The sequence below is a fragment of the Petaurus breviceps genome, unplaced genomic scaffold, assembly GCF_028583685.1.
Source record: "Petaurus breviceps papuanus isolate PSGF00001 unplaced genomic scaffold, PetGlider_PUasm1.0 90925, whole genome shotgun sequence".
Lineage (NCBI taxonomy): Eukaryota > Metazoa > Chordata > Mammalia > Diprotodontia > Petauridae > Petaurus > Petaurus breviceps.
The window spans coordinates 31,324,953-31,348,534 of NW_027187380.1; the positions used below are offsets into that span (position 1 = coordinate 31,324,953).

At 37.5% G+C, this 23,582-nt stretch overlaps 1 protein-coding gene and 1 pseudogene across 10 annotated transcripts in view; one reads left to right on the top strand and one right to left on the bottom strand.

Moving 5' to 3' along the window:
* Window positions 1-23,582, bottom strand: part of TNRC6C (trinucleotide repeat containing adaptor 6C) — a 280,735-nt gene that overhangs the window by 64,772 nt on the left and 192,381 nt on the right. For all 10 annotated transcript variants that reach the window (XM_069076734.1, XM_069076736.1, XM_069076735.1 and 7 more), the window contains one exon: window positions 14,319-14,376. In XM_069076734.1, the coding sequence (XP_068932835.1) occupies window positions 14,319-14,376 (58 nt within the window). The remainder of the gene's footprint in view (window positions 1-14,318; window positions 14,377-23,582) is intronic.
* On the top strand, window positions 11,184-12,056 carry LOC138152671 (elongation factor 1-beta pseudogene; annotated as a pseudogene).

Consider the following 23,582-nt stretch of genomic DNA (forward strand, 5'->3'; position numbering starts at 1 on the left):
AAAGGTGAGCCATAAGCAAGAGGAAGGTTCTCTGCCTAAAAAATAACTTGTCAAAGATAAATTGGAGAAAGAATAACTAAGTTTTGTTTAAAGGATTAAGTTGTTTTAAGGAGGCCGCTCAGGCCACCCGTGTCTTTGCTGCTCTTCATGCTGCCCTCCTCCTACTCCAATCCTGGGTTCCACAGACTGAAAGTACCCTCTGACAATACTACCACTTCTAGGCTGTATCCCAAAGAGATCACAGAAATGGGAAGAGGCTCCGTGTATACAAAAATATTTACAGCAGCTCTTTTTGTGGTAGCAAAGAATTGGAAATCAAGGGGATGCCCATCAATTGGGGAATGGCTAAAAAAGCTGTGGTATATGAATGCAATGGAATACTATTGTGCTATAAGAAATGAGGAGCAGACAGACTTCATAATAACCTGGAGAGACTTATACAAACTGATGTTGAGTAAGAAGAGCAGAACCAGGAGAAATTTATACACAATTGCAGACACAATGTATGTGTGACAACCAACTTTGATAGACTGGGCTCTTCTCAGCAATGCAGGGTTATAAGACAACTCCAGAAGACTCATGATGGAAAGAGATGTCCATATCCAGAGAAAGAACTACAGAGTTTGAAAACAGAATGAAGCAGACTACCTGCTCTCTTTCCTTTTTTTGTTTTGGTCTCCTCTTTCCCATTGTTCACTCCATTGGTTATAATCCTTCTTTACAACCTGACTAATGTTTAATGTGAAGGTATCTGCAGAGCCTATATATGATTACATGCTGCCATGGGGGGGAGGGGAAGGGAGAAAATTTGAAACTCAAGGGATTGTGGAACTGAATCTTGTAAACTAAAAGTAAACAAATTAATTTAAAAAAAGTACCCTCTGAAGACTTATATGAATTTATGAAAAATGAAGTGAGCATAACTATTAGAACACTGTACACAAAAATAGCAATATTGTAATAATACTCAACTGTGAAAGACTTAGCTACTCTTGATTAATACAATGATGCACAACAATTCCAAAGGCCCAATTTTGAAAAATGTTATCCACCTCTAGGGAGAGAAATGATGAACTCTGGGTGCAGACTGAAGCATATTCCCCCCTACTTTCTTTATATTTCATGCCTTTTTTGGAGGAGGGGGCCCAACATGGCTAATGTGTAAATGTTTTCCATGACTTTGTATGTATAATGGCTATCATATTTTTTGTCTTCTCAATGGGTAGAGGAAGGGAGAGAATTTGGAACTGAAAAAAGAAAATTACCCTCCATTCCTGTGGTCACTCTCTGACTGACTGGTTTTTCCCAGAACCTCCATTGTAAGAAGCATGCTCAGGTCACTCATGTCTTCATTCCTTTCTAGGCACACTCCTAACTCTCCCCTCAGATTTTATCTAAGGTGCCTACCCTTCTCTTCCCTACCTTCATCCTCCCTACCCCTTTTCAGTTTCCTTTTATGTGTTGCTTTTCCCCTGTTCAAATAAAATCTCCTTGAAGGCAGGGATTATCCTGCTTTTATTTCTATTCCCAGCACCTAACACAGTGTGTGGTACATAGCAAACTCTCAATAAATGATTACTGACTTGATTTTTTTTCAAGAAGCTACTATCAAAATCTTCCTTTAATACCTTCTGGTGGTATGAAGACAATACATGCCTATATTTAAAATTACTTCAACTCTTAACTTTCCTCCACCATGATGAGTTTCTCCTGCCTTGTGTGGGCTGTGAGTACTTCTCTGAAGACTGTGACTCTTGGAGGCTCTATTTTGGCTGCTAGATAAGTGCATGGACTTCTAATAAAACCCCATTCTGTTACCTTACCTGATCCTTCTGATAACCATGGAGAAGCCTACCAGACCTGACCATTTGCCCTATACCCTCCAGATTCCCAGATACTGTTAATTCATGTATTGATGCAGTCCAAGAATCCATGTCCTCTGACAACCATCTTACAAATACAGCTTGGTTCTGATCCTAAGAAGTGGTAGCAGCATTCAAATTTGCAATATTTGGAATCATAAGGATATGCAAAAGATGCTACAAGACCAATGGAAATATGCAATGAAAATATTTTAAAATAATTTTTTATCTCTTAATGTAAAATAACAGCAAAGAATAGGACATATTTCTTATTCAAGTTTATTATAAAGTAATAGAATAGCTATCTAGGAAGCAAAATATTAAAAAAAATTACAGATCTAGTACCTAAAGATAAGCCTTCACTGACAATATGATAAAAATGTCATTACTGTCATTTAAAATATTTTAGCAGGGGCGGCTGGGTGGTGCAGTGAATAGAGCATTGGCCCTCCAAAAAGCAAAAAAAAAAAAAAAAAAGGAATAAAATATTTTAGCAGTTTACACTGAACTGTCTTCTTTTTCTTTAAATCTTTATACACTGGTAGGTACAGAGAGCTTTATATACATCTCAGCTAATTTGCATGCTCATGTGAATGAACACAATGAAACAAGTATAGAGGTATTATATATATAAACAAGTATTTGAGGTATTATATAAAATTTGTAATGCTTTAAAAAGGATATCATTGTCCTTGAAATCTTTTTCAATAGCTGGGCTAAAATAACTTGAAAACCAGTCTTCCAAAACAGCTTTAGTAACTTATGTGACCATCAAAGAAATGGAAGTGATAGCCTTTTAGAGCACAAGAACTGAGTCTGATAAACAAGCACTGGTTTTAATTTAAAATCCCCTTATGCATTTTTTGTTGTTCGGTTGTTTCAATCATATCTGACTCTATATGACCCCATTTGGGGTTTTCTTGGCAAAGATATTAGAGTGGTTTGTCATTTCTTTCTCTAGCTCATTTTTACAGATGAAGAAACCGAGGCACACAAAGTTAAGTTACTTGCCCAGGATCGTACAGGTAGTAAGTGCCTGAGGCCAGATTTGAACTCAAGAAGATCAGTCTTCCTGATTCTAGACCTGGCGTTCTATCCATTGCACCACCTAAGCTGCCCCTTATGCATTATCTCCCAATTAGTGGTTGGTAATACTTAGAAACTTTAAATTCAGGTTGAGTTTTTTTCATTCTTGGAAATTTAACTTCTGGAAGGAATTCTTTTCATCCACATTAAAAATTTATCAACCAGAATACCCACCTTATTTGATTGTTTTCTTCAAAACACCAGTATACTTAGCTGCCAATGCCTTCTCTGGTAATTTTAACACTATACAACTGAATTAGATTTTAAAAGTTATTGAACCAAGTGATGCTTGCAATGTTTCTTCACTAATCACTTAATTTCTATTTTCTTTCACTGCCTTAAATAAACTTGAAGTTTTTGTCTGAATAGCTACTCTGCTAAGAGGAATGAGTTTACTGATTATAATCTTCTATCTATACAACCATAAGATGCTCCATTTCTATTACTATAACACTTATATTCCTTGTGGTTGCTTGTAAACTACAAAAAGATGATTTAACTTTGCCTTTTTGTTTGATTTTGCCTGAATGTTTTATAATATCCCATACGATATATCCAGGTATTCTGACATATCATCTAATTTTAGAGTTACTAAGACCACATTCATGCCATTCAATTACATAAAATTTTTGTTCAAATGTAATAACAAGCCTCTGTTTTTCTGTGTGTATTACTAGTATTTTAATCTGAAGTATTCTTCCTTTTGTCCATTTTGTTAAGGACTCTTTAAATTAACACACTATTGGTAATATGGTACACAGCAGCATATCATACCCACAGGAGATGACAACATAGAGGTGTTTTAAAACCCTTACCAAGCTCCATGAATCACATTAATTGAATTTTGGATTGTATTGAATGTGACCTAGTATTATTTTATAATTTCTACTAAATCAGACTTTGAATTATTTGAGATACCATTAAACATGTCCTTAGGATTTCAGGCTATCCTACAGTTGAACTCTTTTAGTTGTTGTAACCCCCAATTAGAATGTGAATTCCTTGAGAGCAGGGACTGTCTCATCTTTTCTATTTATAGTTCCTGCTCTTAGTACCATACCTCACAAATAGTAAGCACTTAATGTTTTTCATTCATTCATTGAAAAACCAGGATCCAGAACAAGGAGTTACAGGGATTACATTCGTACATTGTTAAAATGATTTTAATTTTGTTAAACAAATGAGATTTTTATTTGTTCTTTGTGTTTAGACAAAGAGATTCTACAAAGAACTCAATAAGATCTTCCAAATTAAATAAACATATTTTAATACCCAGTGACTTCAATGCAAAGATAGAGAGAAGGATGAAAAACTTTGGAAAACATGGTTCAGGAGTAAAAACAAAAGAAGCTAAAAGCTTAAAGACTACATAGAAGCCTTATGTCTATATATCATGAATAATTTTTTTAAAAGTGTGAGCAGAGTCAAGATGGAGGAGTAGAAACAGGTTATCCACGTGGCTCTGGCTTCTACCTCCTCCAATTCTTGTAAAAGGTGACTCTGAAAAAAACATTGGAGCTACAGAACCCACAAAATGACACAGAGAAGCAAACCTCCCACTGAGGGCAGCCCAGCAGGAAGTGGCCAGTGCAGCACTCTGGGAGCTGAGCCCAGCCCCTCGTGAGCCTGAGGATTTAGCCTTAGGGAGGCCTGACCAGCTACCAGCTGGAGGGACTTCAGATCACCAGCAGTTGTGGCAGTTTCCAGAATTATCAACACATAGATGTTAAGGACAAAGTTCAGAATTATCAACACATAGATGTTAAGGACAAAGTTAAAGGTCAGTGCAGCGTGGACTTTGGGATCTGATAATTCAGGAGTGGGGTCTGGACTTTATCCCCTGGAGGGTGAAGCCGCTGAGGGGCTGCGGCAGTGCAGCTGCCGCCACATGGCTGCTTCAAAGCCCCAGGCCTGCAGATTGTAGGAGGACCAAGTGACCAGTCTGAGCAAGTAACTGCTCTTGATTTAACCTGCTTGGAACTGGATTGTGGTCTAGGGTGCATTACCAGCTTGCCAGAGCTTGTGGAGGCTTTGGAGAGGGCACCCAACTAATTGCTTCAGCAGCTGAGAAAACCCTAGAGATTGGGACAAAGCTCCCTTGTCTGGTAGCAGAGTCCTACTGTGGTAAAAAGCTCAAAAGACAAGTAACTGAGTGGCAACATAAGCAGGCAAAGGAAGCAAAGCAAGCAGAGAAATTAAACTTTATACTCCTATTTTGGGGTCAAAAAGGATCAAAGCATGGAACAGGAGGAAGACAGCAAAGTCAGAACTCCTGCACCAAAAGCTTCCAAGAAAAATATGAGTCAGTTACAGGCCTTAGAGGACCTTAAGGATTTTGAAAACCAAATAAGTGGAGGAAAAATTGGGAAGAGAAATGAGAACAATGCAAGAAAATTATGAAATGAGAGTCAACATCCTGACTGAAGAAAATAACACCTTAAAAAATAGACTGACTAACTCAAATGGCAAAAGAGGCTCAAAAAAGGCAATGAGGAGAAGAATGCCTTAAAAGGCCAAATTTCCCAGATGGAAAAAGAATCTTAAAAGCTCACTGAGGAGAATCATTCCTTCAGAATTAGATTGGAGCCAATGGAAGCTAATGACTTTATGAGAAATCAAGATACTATTAAACAGATCCAAACAAATAAAAAAATAGAAGGCAATGTGAAATATCTCACTGGAAAAACCACTGACCTGGAAAATAGATTGAGGAGAGATAATTTTAAAATTACTGGACTACCTGACAGTCACGATAAAAAAAAAGAACCTAGAAATCATCCTTCAAGAAATTCTCAAGGAAAACTGCCCTGATGTTTTAGAACCAGAGGGCTAAATAGAGGTTGAAAGAATCCACAGATCACCTCCTGAAAAAGATCCCCAAAAGAAAACTCCTAGGAATGTTATAGCCAGGTTCCCAAATTCCCAGATTAAGGAGAGAATATTACAAGCAGCCAGGAAGAAACAATTTGAATATTGTGGAAACACAATAAGGATAACACAAGATATGGCAGCTTCTACATTGAGGGATCGAAGGGCTTAGAATATGATATTCTAGAGGTCAAAGGAGCTGGGATTAAACCCAAGAATCACCTACCCAGCAAAAGTGAGTATCCTGTTTCAGGGGAAAATATGGTCATTCAATGGAATAGAAGACTTTCAAGCATTCTTGATGAAAAAAAAAACAGAGCTGAATAAAAAATATGACATTCAGATATAAGAAGCATGAGAAGGTAAACAGGGAAAAGAAATCATAAGGAACTTATCAAAGATGAACTATTAACATTCCTACATGGAAAAACGATAATTGTAACTGATGAAACTTTTCTCAGTATGAGAATAATTGAAGGGAATAGAAATGTGTATATATATGTATTATATATAAATATGTCTACATAGGAAGGTATATGGGCGTAGGAATACATATGTAAGTGTGTGTATATATGTTTACAAGTATACATAGATAGAGGGCACAGGACCAATTTAATAGGAAGGGATGATACTTAAAAGGTGAAATTAAGAGGAGAGAGAGGAATATAATGAGAGGAGATGGAGAGAGACAGAATAAGGTAAATGATCTCATATAGAAGAGGCAAGGGAAAATGGTTACAATGGAGAGGAATAACAGGAAGGCAAAAGGGAATGGATCAACCTTATCCTCCTTGAATTTGGGTTAGGGAGGGAATGATATACACACTAAATAGGGTATCACCCTCCAGGAGAGTAGCGGGGAAGGGGATGAGTGGGGTGATGATGGAAGGGAGGGCAGGCTAGGGGGGAGGGAAGTTGGAAGCACCCACTTTTGAAAAGGGACGGGATCAAAGTAGAGAATAGAACAAGTGGGAGGTGGGATAGGAGGGAGGGAAATATAGTCAGTCTTTTATAATATATCTGCTATGGAAATGTTTTACATAGCTACACATGTACAAGCTATATGAATTGCTTATATTCCCAGTAAGGGTGTACGACAAGGGAGGAAGGGAATGAATCTGGAATTCAAAGTTTTAAAATGAAATGTTTAAATCTATGTGTATATATATGTATATATATATATTATTAATATTATTTTACATGTAACTGGGAAATAAGTTATACAGGCACTGGGGCACAGAGATCCATTGTGCCCTATTGGAAAGTTGGAGGGGGTATGGAGGAAGATATGTGAGAGGGCAGATTGGAGGAGGGGTTATATGCTATTTTGGGGTGGTGGGTAAGGGAAAAATGGGGAGAAAATTTTTAATTCAAAATCTTTTGGAAATGAATGATATAAACTAGAAGTTAATAAAGCATTTGATAAAGTAAAAAAAAATAAAAAAAATAAAAGCGGAAGCAGAAAACTAGAAATAGTATTAACATCACAAAAAATTAAAATGATTATACTTTACAACAAATTTGTTTAAAAAATATTAAAGTTGTGTGAATTAGCTATCTGTGTTCTGTCAGTCAGATCAGTCAGATCAATGACATGTTGGACAACTCTACAATGATAAGGAAGGGACAGAGATAATCAATTTTTATTATACTTCTGTTTTTTCTGCCAAAGATGTTGACCTTTGAATTGGAAATGACAGAACTAAAATGGCTAACCAAGTTGATATCCATGATAAATAAGGAGACAATAAAAGGGCACCTTGGATGAATTCAAGTAAATTTGCCCAAATAAGCTATGTTCTCAGGAATTGGAAAAACAAAAACAAAACAACCAAACTGACATATGTGATTACTATCGTGTTTCCCCGATAATAAGACCTATCCTGAAAATAAGCCCTCCCCTTACTGTGTAAGATTCCTCTAAAATAAGCCCCCCCCCTAAAATATGCCCTATTGAGATTGCTACTGTAGTGAAGGTGATCCCCTGCGCTACATGCTACATTACGGTACCCTCTGTATGCACCGTCCCCCCCCGCCCGGTGAAATGCATGCTGCGCTCCGAGCTGCATCCAATCAGAGCTGCAGCTGTGAGCGCATCATCCTGTTCTTCCCCAGTGATTTGCTTGCTGGTGCCATTGAGAGCAGTGCCGCAGAGGAGAGCTGAGGCAGGACAACATAAGCCCTCCCCTGAAAATAAGCCCTCTGGTGTTTTTCTTTCCAAAAAAAAAAAATAAGACAGTGTATTATTATCGGGGAAACATGGTAAGTCACTGTCAATAATATTTTCAAGATTATGGATGGAAAATAGGAATGATATATTACTTGGAGAAGGCAAATGTTCTAATTCTGCCCCCCAAAAAAGTTAGAGAACAAAGTCATCATATTTTTAGCTACTAACCTTTGATTCTTGAGAAAAATTATAGAGCAGATCATTAAAGAGTTAATTAATGAATATCTAGAATGGGAAGCTGTGATTATAAAGAGCTGGCATGGCTTTTTCAAGAACAGGTCGTGTCAGACTTATCTTGTTTTTTACAACATTATTGAAATAGTAGACGAGAGAAATTCTGTTGATAGAAGTTTGTCTAAATTTTAATAAAGCTTTATATTAAATGTCTCATATTATTCATGTGGAGAAGATGGAGAGTTGTGGACAAAACAATACAATTAGATGGACTCAGAACTTTTTGAATGACTGGACTCAGTAATCATTCATGAATTAGTATCAGAGTGGCAGGAGATCTCTAATGAAGTGCCCTAGATGTTTTTTCACATAATAAATTAATGATTATTTCAGAGGGAAGGCATTAATATTAATCGGGACTCAGAGTCTTCTTAAATAAGATGGGATTTTAGCTCAGAATTGAGGGAAGCTAGGAGGAAAGACAAGAAGGAGAGGACTCTGGCTATGGAGGACACCCAGTAAAAATGCACAGAGTTATGGGGTGGCTAGGTGATGCAATGAATAGAGTACTGGCTCTCAAATCAGGAGGACCTGAGTTCAAATCCGGCCTCAGACACTTAACACACTTACTAGCCATGTGACTTTGGGCATGTCACTTAACCCCAATTGCCTTCCAAAAAAAATAAAAAAAGAAAATTCACAGAGTTGGAAGATGGAGTGTCATGTACAAGGAATAGCAAGTACACCAGTGAAAATGGATTAAAGAATAAGTCTAGAGGAGTATGGTGTAAGAAGACGGGAACAGTGGGGTAGGGGAGAAGGGAAATGTAAGAGGAGAAGGAGAGTAATAAGGATCTGTATAAGTACATATACTGGGTAGTATCAGAGAGGAAAGTGGGCAGATATAAGAGATGTCACAAACATAGAATTGCCAAGACTTGAGAGAGTTAGGGATGACACCTAGGTTTTGAATCTGGGTGACTGGGAGGATGGTGGTGCCCTTGATAGTACTAGAGAATATTGGGAGACGTTAGAGTTTGGGAGAAAAGACAATGAATTCTATTTTAGACATATTGAGCCTAAGATGAGTTTCAGATCTTTATGGTAGTTGGTGGCATAGTGGATAGAGTAATGGGACTGGAGTCTGGAAACTCTGAATTCACATATTACCTGAAACACTTATTAGCTGTGTAACCCAGGATAAATCAATAAATCTCTTTCTGCCTCAATGTCCTCACTTATAAAATGGGGATAATAATAGCATCTACCTCCCAGGGATGTTGTAAGGATAGAATGAAGTACTAATATGTAAAGCACTTTGCAAACCTTAAAATGCTATATAAATGCTAGTTCCAACATCACCATCTTCAATGCCACCATTATTATCAATGGGATATCCAGTTTGAGATGTTCAAGAGGCAGTTTGGGTGAAAGACTACAGGTCAGCAGAGAGATTAACGGCAGATGAGTAGATCTGAGAATCATCTACACAGAGATCATAATTGAACCCACGGGAGAGAATGAAATCACCAAATGAAACAGTATGGAGGGAAAGGAAGGCCTAGGACAGAATTTTGGGGTCATCCACAGCTAATGGGCATGCCCTGAATAAAGATCCAGCATAGAAGACTTAGAAGGAGCAAACAGGTTGGAGAACCAGGAGAGAGCTGTGTCATGGAAACCTAAAGAGAAATGACTATCAAAGAGAAGAGGGATTCTTTCAATTTTGATTTTACCCTCAGGATCCAAGATATCAAGGCAGTTTTCCTTGATAATTTCTTGAACTATGTTATCTAGGCTTTTCCAAGTCATGGCTTTCAGGCAGTCCAATAATTCTTAAATTATCACTCTTCAATATGTTTTCCAGATCACTTGTTTTTTTCTCATGAGGTCCTCCACATTCACTTTAACAGTGCCACAGTCTGCAGAGAGGTTAAGAAGGATGAAGACAGAGAAATGAAGATTGGATTTAGCAATTTAGAATTCAGTGCAGAGGGGCAGAAAATGACACCTCAAGTCAAATTTTGGAGTGGCTTAGACAACAAAAGATCAGAGTGAAATCTTTTTCCAGCCTAATACAACCAGGAGGTCAGTGATACAGGTGGGGCTGTGGAGTGGGTGTTGGTGCTTGCCCAAAGTGCACGGAACAGCACCAGTGGTGAGTCTTGGAGGTAGCCATTGAAGGAGCAGCAGCAGCAGCTTTGGGAGCATGCATCCCTGAGATGGTAAGGGAGTCAGACAACTGGTAAGAAAGAGATTATAGAGAACACTTTGCTGGTACTGGGTGCAGCTGGCACTGACTGGCCACTCTTGCCAATATGCAATTCTGAGTCACAGTTCTAAGATGGAGAGGAAAGGAGCATTTGTGGTCAGTCACAAGGTAGAATGGACCCTGGTCAGAGTTCCAAGACAGAGAGGAGCTCTAGTACTTGTGGCTGTAGGAAAGCAGGGGACCTAGTCACAGTTTCAGGGCCAAGAGGAGTACTAGTGTTTATAGTTGTAGGGGAGCAGGGGCCCTTCCTGGGTAAAGACCAGAGCACAGGCCAGGAGAGCAGTGATCACACTTCTCTCTAGATCATACTACCTTGGAAACACTGAAAACTTGTAGACCCCCAGAACTAGGTTTGAAAGCAGCAGCAGGAAAAAGTCGAAAGCTTGTGACAGTACATTCCCATCCCTGGGTGAGCAGAGCCAATTTAAAATAAGGTTCTAAGATAAGAAATAGGCTTGAACAATTAGCAAACAACAAAAATGAACTTGACCATAAAAAGCTACTAAGTATGGTGGAAGGAAAGACCAAGACCTAACTCCATAAGAAGATAACAATGTGAAAATAGCTAGAAGAAAGGCCTCAAAAAATGTTAATTGGATTCATGCCCAACAAGAACTCCTAGAGGAGTTAAAGAAAGAGATAAGAGTGGTAGAAGGAAAATTGGAAAAAGAAATTAAGAGTGATTGCAAGAAAATTATTAGCCTTTTTTCAGTCAGCGGCTGGTGCTAGCGTGTTTACATGCTGCACTGTTTCCCCACCCCAAGCTCAGTTCCTCCCTTGCTGCCGCCACTTTCTCCTCTTCCCGGTCCCTCCCACCACCACCATGAGCTTCAGAGATCTCAAGACACCTGCGGGTCTGAAGCACCTCAATGACTTCTTGGCGGACAAGAGCTACATCGAAGGGTTTGTGCTGTCCCAGGCTGACGTTGGCAGTATTCGAAGCCGTTGCGGACCCTCCTCCCGCCGACCTGTACCACGCTCTCCGCTGGTATAACCACATTAATTCCTATGAGAAGCAAAAGGCCAGCTTGCCAGGAATAAAGAAGGCTTTGGGCAAGTATGGGCCTGCTGATGTGGAAGATACCACCGGAAGTGGAGCTACAGATAGCAAAGATGATGATGACATTGATCTCTTTGGGTCTGATGATGAGGAGGAAAGTGAAGAAGCAAAGAAGCTAAGAGAAGAATGCCTTGCTCAGTATGAATCAAAGAAATCAAAAAAACCTGCAATTGTTGCTAAGTCTTCCATCTTACTGGATGTAAAACCTTGGGATGATGAGACAGATATGGTGAAACTGGAGGAATGCGTCAGAAGCATTCAGGCAGATGGCTTGGTCTGGGCATCTTCTAAACTAGTTCCAGTGGGATATGGTATCAAGAAGCTTCAGATACAATGTGTGGTTGAAGATGATAAAGTTGGTACAGATATGCTAGAGGAACAGATAACTGCCTTTGAAGACTATGTGCAATCCATGGATGTCGCTGCCTTCAATAAGATCTAAAACCTACCATCCTCAAAAGTTACATTTAAATAAAAACATTTGCAAGCAAAAAAAAAAGAAAATTATTAAAAGAGAACTGATAGCTTGGCAAAAGTGGCACAAAAAATACTGAAGAAAATAACACCAATTGATCTAATGGTAAAAGAAACACAAAAACTCACCAAAGAGAAGAATTCCTTAAAAAACAGACTGGTCCAAATGGAAAAGGAGGTACAAAAGCTCAATGAAGAAAGTAATAACTTAAAAATTAAGTGCAAATGGAAGTTAATGACTCCATGACACATCAAGAAACAATAAAACAAAGTTAAAAGAATGAAAAAAAATGTCAAGTATCTCATTAGAAAAACAAGTGATCTGGAAAACAGATTGAAGAGACATAATTTAAGAATTATTGGACTGCCTGAAAGCCATGATTAAAAAAAGTCTAGATATATTACAAGAAATTATCAAGGAAAACTATTACAAGGAAAATTATCTAAGGATCCTGAGGGTAAAATCAAAACTGAAAAATTCCACTGATCACCTCCTGAAACAGGTGAAATGAAAATGAAAACTCTCAGGAATATTACAGCCAGATGCCAGAGCTCACAAATCAAGGAGAAAATATTGCAAGCAGCCATAAAGATAAAACTGAAATACTGTGATGCCATAGTCGAGATCACACAAGATTTAGTAGCCTACACATTAAAAAAAAACTAGAGGCCTTGGAATATGATATTCAAGAAGGCAAAGGAGCAAAGATTACAGTCAAAAATAAACTACCTAGCAAAACTGAGTATAATTGTTTGGGGGGAAAATGGATATTTAATGAAATAGAGGACTTCTTCCCATTCCTGATGATAAAACTAGAGCTGAATAGAAAATTTGACATTCAAACACAAGACCTAATAGAAGCATAAAAAGATATACTTGAAAGAATAATCCTAAGAGATTCAATAAATTTAAACTGTTTACATTTCTATAGGAAGATGATATATGTAACTCCTAAGAACTTTATTATTCTTAGGGCAGTTAGAAGAAGTCTTCATAGACAGAGGGCATAGATGTAAGCTAATTATGTTGGGATGATCTCAAAAAAAAGGAGTAAGAAAGAGGGATGTACTGGGAGAAGGAGGTTTCAAGAGGAATAATGGGGAAAATTTTCTCATATAAAGGAGATGTAGAAGGATGAGCTTTTATAGTGGAAGGGAAACTGGGTGGTGGTGGGCAATGCTTGAATATCACTCTCCTTGGAATTGGTTCAAAGAGGGAAAAGTATATATACACACTCAGAGAGTATAGCAATCTACTTTACCCAAAAAGGAAATAGGAGGGGAAGAAGATAATAGATATAGGGGGTGAAGGGACGGAGGGAGAAGTGATTAAAAAGGAGGGCTTATTAAGAGGCAGTGGTCAGAAGCAAAGGAGACTTTTGAGGAGGAGCAGTATAAAAAGAGAAAGGATAAACAGAAGGAAATAGGATGTAGGGAAATATACAGTAATCATAACTGTGAATGTGAATAAGGATGAATTCATCCATAAAACAGAAGCAGATAGCAGAATGGATTAGAAACCAGAATCCAACAATATGTTGTTTATAAGAGACACAACTAAAATAGAAAATGACACACATAGAGTTAAAATAAAGGGCTAGTACAGAATCTATTATGCTGAAGTAAAAAAGCACAGGGTAGCAATGAAGACCTCAGAAAAAGCAAAAGCAAAAATAGATGTAATGAAAAGAGATAACCATGGAAACCACATTTTTCTAAAAGGTACCATAGATAATGAACTAATTTCAAATTATTTTTACAGTAATTTTCTCTGATAAAATCCTCATTTCTCAAATATATGGGGAGGTGAGTCAAATTTATAAAAATAAGAGCCATTCCTCAATTGATAAATGGTCAAAGGATAACATTTCATTGAATTATGAATGTGAGCAAGAAAACATTATTCTGAGAGGGGATCCATAGGCTTTATTATACTGCCAAATAGGTCAAATGATACAAATAAGGTTATGAATTTTACTATTGTGTCTGCACATAAAATTTTTAAAAAGTCAATGAATTCTGTGAATGAGAACAGAAAAATTCTTAATCCTTTAAATGTGTACTATAATTTGCATCTTCAGTGGTATACTTCTTGGGATCAAAACAGCTCATTTCTTAGTAAATGAACATCATACTTTGTGTCCTTTCTAAAATATCTAAAATTCTTTCTTCTATTCAGACATACTCAAATATTACTTGATGATATTGAGAAGAAAACTTTGAAAACTAAAACTTCATTTGCAAGTCCCTCTTTTTAAAGCACTGTTTTGGGAATAGTATTTTATTACTTACTCATGGCCTGATCAAGATTCATATTGTTACTCTTCAAAGCTTCTTCTGCTGGTTCTCTCTGTGGGAAAACAAAAAAAAATTGAATTTTCGTAATAAGTGTCTATTTAAAAAGTTAAAGAACTTGGGAAGACTTAAACATACATCAAAAAATTATTTTTAAACTAAATTACTTGCAACAATAAAATTAATTGAATATAATTTGTTTTATTCAATTTAACATTCACATTTGCCATAAATTTTGACTAGAGCCAATACAGCCTTAATATAATTACATTTAGTAGTCTATGGAGAATTTTATAAGAACAGCACAAAGAAAAAGGGTTACAATAGTTTACCAAAGATAACATTTAAAAAAAGGAAATTAGTAAGGCAGATGTACAGATCACTGAGATGCTCAATGTATGGTAGCCAACAACTTCTTTATATGTCTTTTCCCAGGTTTAGATGTATTTTTTTCAAGTAATGGAAAAAGTATTAGAGTAGAACAGCCTTTTCACTCCCCACATCTTACCACCCCTATTACTTGTCAGTTAATATTGAAGTTAACTTTTCTTGACCTTTTTCATTCTGGTGACCCCATTTCTAATCTATTTACCAATTTCTCTTCATAAAATATTTATTTATATTTTAAATATTTTTAGTATTAATAATAGTATATATATATACATATATGTATGTATTTAAACATTTGATTTTTAAAACTTTGAATTCCAGATTCATTCCCTTCCTCCCTTGTTACCCACCCTTACTGGGAAGATAAGCAGTTCACAGTATAGGTTGTACATGTGTAGCTAATGCAGAACATTACCATAGTAGATATATTGTAAAAGACTGACTATATTTCCCTTACTCCTATCCCACCTCCCACTTGTTCTATTCTCTGCTTTGATCCTGTCCTTTTTCCAACTTCCCTCCCCCCCAGCCTGCTCTCCCTTCCATCATCCCCCTTCTCATCTCCTTCCCCCCTACTCTCCTGTAGGGTGAGATACCCTATTTAGTGTGTATTTCATTCCCTCCACGAGCCAAATTCAATGAGAATAAGGTTGACCCATTCCCTTTTGCCTTCCTATTCTTCCCCTCCATTGTAACCATTTCCCTTGCCTCTTCTATATGAGATAGTTTACCCCATTCTGTCTCTCCCCATATCCTCTCATTATATTCCTCTCTCACCTCTTAATTTTTACCTTTTAAGTATCATCCCTTCCTATTCAATTGGTCCTGTGTCCTCTATCTATGTATACCTGTAAACATATATACAAAATTCACATATGTATTCATATGCCTGTATACCCTCCGATATAGACATACACACATACACACATATATTATATATTCTCTTATTCTCTAATATTCTATTCTCTTCAACTATTTTCATACTGAGAAAACTTTCATCAGTTACAGTTATCATTTTTCCATGTAGGAACGTAAATAGTTCAACTTTGATAAGTTCCTTATGATTTCGTTTCCCTGTTTACCTTCTCATGCTTTTCTTACTTCTTGTATCTGAATGTCAAATTTTCTATTCAACTGTTTTCATCAAGAATGCTTGAAAGTCCTCTATTCCACTAAATGACCTTATTTTCCCCTGAAAAATGATTCTCAGTTTTGCTGGGTAGGTGATTCTTGGGTTTAATACCAACTCCTCTGCCCTCTGGAATATCATATTCCAAGCACTTTGATCCCTCAGTGTAGAAGCTGCCAGATCCTGATGTATCCTGATTGTGTTTCCACAATATTCAAATTGTTTCTTCCTGGCTGCTTGTAATATTCTCTCCTTGATCTGGGAATTTCAGAAACCTGGCTATAATATTCCTAGGAGTTTTCTTTTTGGGATCTTTTTCAGGAGGTGATTGGTGGATTCTTTCAACCTCTATTTTGCCCTCTGGTTCTAAAATATCAGGGCCGTTTTCTTTGAGAACTTCCTGGAGGATGATTTCTGGGTTCTTACTTTGATCGTGGCTTTCAGGTAGTCCAATAATTTTTAAATTATCTCTCCTGGATCTATTTTCCAGGTCAGTGGTTTTTCCCATGAGGTATTTCACATTGCTTTCTATTCTTTCATTTGTTTGGATCTGTTTAACAGCATCTTGATTTCTCATAAAGTCATTAGTTTCCATTTGCTCCAATCTAATTCTGAAGCAATGATTCTCCTCAGTGAGCTTTTGAGATTCTTTTTCCATCTGGCAAATTTGGCTTTTTAAGGCATTCTTCTCCTCATTGCCCTTTTCAGCCTCTTTTGCCATTTGAGTTAGTCTATTTTTTAAGGTATGATTTTCCTCAGTCAGGTTGTTGACTTTCATTTCATAATTTTCTTGCATCATTCTCATTTCTCTTCCCAATTTTTCCTCCACTTCTTATATCTGCTTCTTAAGGTCCTCTATGGCCTGTAACTGATTTGTATTTTCCTTTGAAGCTTTTGGTGCAGGAGTTCTGACTTTACTGTCTTCCTCTTTTCCATGTTTTGATCCTTTTTGTCCCCCAAATAGGAGTCTAATATTGGTTCTTCTGTTTGCTTTGCTTCCTTTGCCTGGTCATGTTGCCACTCAATTACTTGACTTTTGGTCTTTTTGCCATAGTAGGTCTCTGCTACCAGACAGGGGAGTTTCGTACCAAACGCTGGGGTTTTCTCAGCTGCTGGAGGTATTAGTTGGGGGCCCTCTCTGAAGCCTCCACATGATCTGGCAAGCTGGACACACACCCCAGGACTTCCACCCTAGGAAGCAATCCAGATCCAAGCAGGTTAAAGCAAGAGCGATTACCCCTCAGACTGGTTGTTGGTCCCCCTACACTCTATAGGCCAGGAGGTGAAGCTGCTACGTGGTAGTGGCTGTGCCACAGTCCTTAGAGGCTTCTTGCTCTGGGGCAAAAGCTGAACGCACTCCCAACTACAGGGTCCCAAAGTCCACACTGCACTGACCTCTCACTTTGTCCTTAGCATCTATGTGTTGATAATTCTGGACTGCCACAGTTGCTGGTGATCTGAAGTCCCTCCAGCCGGTGGCTGGTCAGGCCCGCCCTGGGGCTAAAACCTCGACATGGGGCTGGGGTTGGCTCCCAGAGCGTAGCGCTGGCTGCTTGCTGCCAGCCTGCTGGGCTGTCCTCAGCGGGAGGTTAGCTTCTCTGTGTCATTTTGTGGCTTCTTTAGCTCCAAAGTTTGTTCAGAGTCCCCTTTTACATGGACTGGAGGTGGTGAGAGCTGGAGCCCCACGGAGGTCCTGTTTCTACTCTGCCCCCTTCTGTCTCATAAAATATTTAGAAAGAAAAAATAAAACTATTGCATTAGATATGCATAGTCAAGCAAAAACAAATTCCTCAAATGTCCACATTTGAAAATATGTATGTTGTTTTGCACCCCTCACCTCTCTGTCAAGAGGTAGGTAACATTTTTCATTACTAGCACTTTGTCACCATGGTTGATTATAGCACTGATGAGAGCTCTAAGGTTTTTTCAAGTTGCTTTTTAAAAAATAAGAAAAATTTAAAATTTATTTTAAAATTAAAATTTCTTCAAAGTTGTTTTTTAAAAAAATATTATCACATCTATTACTCTCTGGGTTCCACTCACTTTGCTCAATATCTGTTCATTTAAGTATTTTCAGGTTTCTCAGAAACCTTCTATTTTGTCACTTACAGCCTAACAATATACCATCACATTCAAATCCCATAATTTGTCCAACCATTTCCTGCTTGATGGGTACTCACACAGTTTCCAATTCTTTATGAAAAGAACTAGTATAAATATTTTTGTACATACGGGTACTTTCCCTCTTTCTTTGACCTCTCTGGCATATAGGTATAATAAGTGGTATTGCAAGGCCAGAGAATATGCACAGTTTAGTGGCTTTGGGGGAACAGTTGCACATTTCTTTCCAAAATGGCTGGACCAACTTGCATCTTCTCCAATACTATATTAATGTACCTGTTTTGCCACAGCCCTTCCTGTTTTTGTAAAACTGATGGGTAGAAGATCATAATCTCATAGTTGCTTTAATTTGCATTACTCTTACTATTATTGATTGGCACATTTTTTACCCTGGTTGTTGATGTATTTCTTCCTTTGAGAACTTTTTAAAATTACTGACTATCTACTAGGGGAATGACTTTATTCCTATATACATGGGCCAGTTTCTTATTATATCTTGCTACAGAGGCTTTTCTCCCAGTTTGCCATTTCCCTTCTAATTTAATTGCACTGTGAAAACTTTAAATTTTACGTAATTCCAATTGTCCATTTTATATTCGGTGATCCTTTTTATCTCTTGTTAATCATAACCTCTTTTCCTATCCATAGGTAGAGTGTTTTGAAGTTGTATTCATTCATATTGTTCTTATGTGTGTCATAGTAGGTAGACTCCAAGATATTTTGTACTTTCTGTAATTATTTTCAATAGAATTTCTATCTTTTTCTGCTAGGTTTTACTTTAAATATACAGAAAGGCTAATGATTTATGTGGGTTTATTTCATATTATGTTACTTTGCATAAGTTAGTTTTAATTTTTAGTTGGCTCTCTAAGATTCTTCAAGTAGACCATCATATCATCTGTAAAAAAGTGATGATTTTTTTTGCTCTTTGTCTATGTTTATTCCATCCAATTATTACATTCTGTCGTGTTGCTACAGTCAACATTTCTTGTATTACATTAAATAATAGTGGTGCTAACAGTAAATGGTAAAGTTAAGAAAAAGATTTATTTTACCCTCAATTTTATTTAAAAGGTTTCTACTTTATTCCCATGATATATACTGGCTCTATTTTAAAGTTATTTACCACATTAAGAAAAGATCCATTTATTCTGATACCTCTTAGTATTTTTTTTCATTTTCTTCCCAGAATTTATTTTTACTTTTCAACATTCATTTCCACAAGATTTTGAGTCCCAAATTTTCTCCCCATCTCTCCCCTACCCCACCCACTCCAAGGTGGCAAGCATACAGACTACCCCTTCCCTCAGTCTTCCCTCTCATCTATCCCCCCATCTCCCTTTCCTCTTACTTTCTTTGTAGGGCAAGATGGATTTCTATACCCCATTGCCTATATATCTTATTTCCTGGTTGCATGTAGAAACTTTTTTTATCATTTATTTTTTTAAAACTTTGAGTTCCAGATTCTCTCTCTTCTTCCATCCTCACATACTCCCATTGAGAAGACAAGCAATTCAATATAGGTTATATATGTGTAGTTATTTATGCAAAACATTTCCATAGCAGTCATACAGTGACATACATACATAGCTATATTTCCTTCCATCCTATCCTGCCCCCCATTTATTCTATTTTCTCCTTTGACCCTGTTCCTTTTCAAAAGTGTCTGTTTCTGACTACTGCCTCCCTCAATCTGCCCTCCCTTCTATCCTTCCCCCTTCTTATCCCCTTCCCCCTATTTTCTTGTAGGGTAAGAAATCCAATTATGCTATTTCCTCCTTAAGACAAATCCAAAGAATGTAAGGTTGACTCATTTTCTTTCACCTCCCTGCTCTTCCCCTCCATTATAACAGCTTTCTCTTGCCTCTTTTATGTGAGATGATTTACCCTATTCTATCTTCCCCTTTCTCCTTCTCCCAATATTTTCCTCTCTCACCCCTTAATTTTATTTTTTAGATATTATCCCTTCATATTCAACTGACCCTATGCCCGCTGTCTATATATACATACACATATACATATACACACATATTCCCTTCAACTACACTAATACTGAGAAAAGTCTCATAAGTTACAAATATTGTCTTTCCATGTAGACATGTAAACAGTTCAACTTGATTAAGTTCCTTATGACTTCTCTTTCCTGTTTGCCTTTTCATGCTTCTCCCGATTCTTGTATTTGAAAGGTCAAATTTTCTATTCAGCTCTGATCTTTTCAGCAAGAATGCTTTAAAAGTCCTTTATTTCATTGAATATCCATATTTTCCCCTGAAGCATTTATACACAGTTTTGCTGGGAGGGTGATTCTTGGTTTAAATCCTATCTCCTTTGACCTCAGAAATATCATATTTTAAGCCCTCTGATCCTTCAATGTAGAAGCTGCTAGATCCTGTGTTATCCTGATTGTGCTTCCACCATACACAAAATGTTTCTTGCTGACTGCTTGTAGTATTTTCTCCTTGACCTGGGAACTCTGGAATTGGCTACAACATTCCTAGGAGTTTTCCTTTTGGGATGTCTTTCAAGAGGCGATTGGCAGATTCTTTCAATTTCTATTTTATCCTCTGGTTCTAGAATATCAGGGCAGTTTTCCCTGATAATTTCTTGAAAGATGATGTCTAGGCTCTTTTTATGATCATGGCTTTCAGGAAGTCCAATAATTTTTAAATTATCTCTCCTGGATCTGCTTTCTAGGTCAATGGTTTTCCCAATGAGATATTTCACACGGTCTTCTATTTTTTAAGTTCTGTTTTATAATTTCTTGATTTTTCATAAAGTCATTGGCTTCCACTTGCTCCATTCTAATTTTGAAGGAATTATTTTCTTTAGAGAGCTTTTGGATCTCCTTTTCCATCTGGCCAATTCTGCTTTTTAGGGCATTCTCCTCATTGGCTTTTTGGACCTCTTTTGCCATTTGGGTTAGTCTATTTTTTAAGGAGTTATTTTCTCCAGCATTTTTTTGGGTCTCCTTTAGCAAGCTGTTGATTCATTTTTCATGATTTTCTTGCATCACTCTCATTTCTCTTCACTATTTTTCCTCTATTTCTCTTTCTTGATTTTCAAAATTCTTTTTGAGCTACTCCAAGACCTGTGACCAATTCATATTTTTCTTGGAAGATTGTAATGCAGGAGTTTTGACTTTGTTGTCTTCTTCTGGTTGTATGTTTTGATCTTTGGCACTAAAGTAAGATTCTTTTATTTTGTTTTGTTTCTTTACTTTTTGGAGGGGGGGAAGGCAGGGCAATTGGGGTGAAGTGAGTTGCCCAAGGTCACACAGCTAGTAAGTGTTAAGTGTCTGAAGTCAGATTTGAACTCAGGTCCTCCTGACTCCAGGGCCAGTGCTCTATTCACTGTGCCAGATAGCTGCCCCCAAAGTAAGATTCTATAGTCTGATTTTCCCCCTTCTGCTCATTTTCCCAGCCAATTACTTGACTTTTGAGCTCCTTGCCAAGGTAGGACTATCCTTCCAGAGTGGAGAGTGCTGTGTCCTAAGTTTTTGAGGTTTTGTGCTGTTGTCAGAGTTACTTCTAGGCACCTGCAAATTTTCAGTTCTTCTAAGGTGATATGATCAAAGGAGAGGTGCTTATTCCTCTCTTGGCCTGTGGCCTGGTCTGTGAAGGACCACAAGCACTCTTTTCTGCCTTGGAACTGTGAGGAGGACTTTCTCTTCAGAGCAGCTACAAGCTCTGCCACACTAGCACGCCTGCTCACTCCAGGACCACCACCCAAGACTGCAACCCAGATCCAAGCAGGGTAAAGTAAAAGAATCCTGCTTCAGCACCAGCAAAGAGAACCCTCCAATTGCTCTCTGAATCAGCCACTTGATCCCCCCATATTCTGTGGGCCTGGAGCTCAGGAAGCAGTTGCTGCTGCCACCATTACCACTTCTTCTGCCCCGGGGCTGAGACCAGACCATGTTCTTCTCTCACCCAGGTCCAACAGAGTTTCCCAACTGACCTTCTACTTTGTCTTTGGCGTTTGTGGGTTGAGAAGTCTGAAAACCACCACAGCTGCCAGTGATTCGGTCCCCTGGGGCCTGCTCCAGCCCAATCCGTGCTGGCACGGCCCATGTGGGACTGTACTCCACTCCCAGCCTGGTGCAACAGATCTTTCCTGTTGGCCTGCCAGGCTTTCTTCAGGTAGAGAGTTGTTTCACTCTGTCATTTTGTAGGTGCTTTAGCTCTAGAATTTGTTTAGAGTCATTTTTTACAGGTATATGAGGCAATTGGGAATGAGCTCAGGTTAAGTTCCTGCTTTTATTGCACCATCTTGGCCCTGCCCCCATTAGCATTTTTTTCAAGAAAAGTGGAAATTTTATTTTGTCAAAAGTCTTTTCTATACAGATAATTTGATTTTGATTGTTCTTGTTACTAATATAATCTATTATGTTTATAGTTTGCATAATACAGAACTAACCTTATTTAGTATAACCTGGTCATGATGTATAAACTTTATTATATATTATTTAAAATTCTTGTATCAATATTCACCATGGATACTGTTCTGCAACTTTTTCTCTGATTTTTGTCAGCTAGTTTAGGTCCCCAAACCATATTTACTGTAAGAAATGACAAGTATGGTTGAATACAGAGAAGAATGGAAACATTTACATGAACTGATAGAAAGTGAACTGAGCAAAGTCAGTTAATTTTAAGAGCAAAGTACATCCACCATAAAACAAATTAAACTTAAAATTCACAAGCTCAAAGATAAGATATGAGAAAATACCTCCTCCTTCTGCTCCTTTGTAGGTATGGAATACTGCATATAAAATCGTATTTTTCCCATTTTTTAATCAGGTCTGCTGAATATTTTTTCCGTTTAAAAAATTCTCTTGTCAGGTATAGATCTCTTGGAGGAGGAGACATATGGGTGGCATAGGAGATAAAAATAGCCATCAATAAAGTCTAATAGAATTAGTTGTGTTTTGGATGTCTGATAGAATTCATCTGTATACACAAGTGATCTTAAGGTTTTTCCTTTGGGATTTCATTTATGGTATGTTCAATTTTTCTTTCTGAGCATTCTAATATTTCAGAAGAACTTTATTTTTAATTTTTTAGGGCAATTGGGGTTAAGTGACTTGCCCAAGGTCACACAGCTTGTTTTTGTGTTAAGTGTCTGAGGCTGGATTTGAACTCAGGTCCTTCTGCCTCCAGGGCCGGTGCTCTATTCACTGTGCCACCTAGCCGCCCTGGGAAGAACTTTTTATATTAAAATTATACTATGGAAATTTGAAGCATTTTATAGACTTTCTCAATTTTTCAAATACTTTATCATATAATTCTCTAGTCCATAAGTAATGAACTGACAAAGATTAATTGACTTTTCAAGTGTCAAAAGAGTTATGAGAAAAGTGAGTTAAAGAGTGCTTTTAGTGTATGTGATACATAAATTACTTTGTGATTACTCATTTTATTACATAAATATACTTTTAGTCATCTGAATAAAGGTTTGAGAGACTATATAGAGGGAGCAAGAGGCTATTAGTGGTATAGCTTTTGTACTTCAAACTGAGTTTTTTTATCTCTGAAATATGAATGAAAATGAAGTCATATAGTCCTTATCCTTTTACTAATTTTTTTTTTTTTGCTTTTCGGAGGGCAATTGGGGTTAAGTGA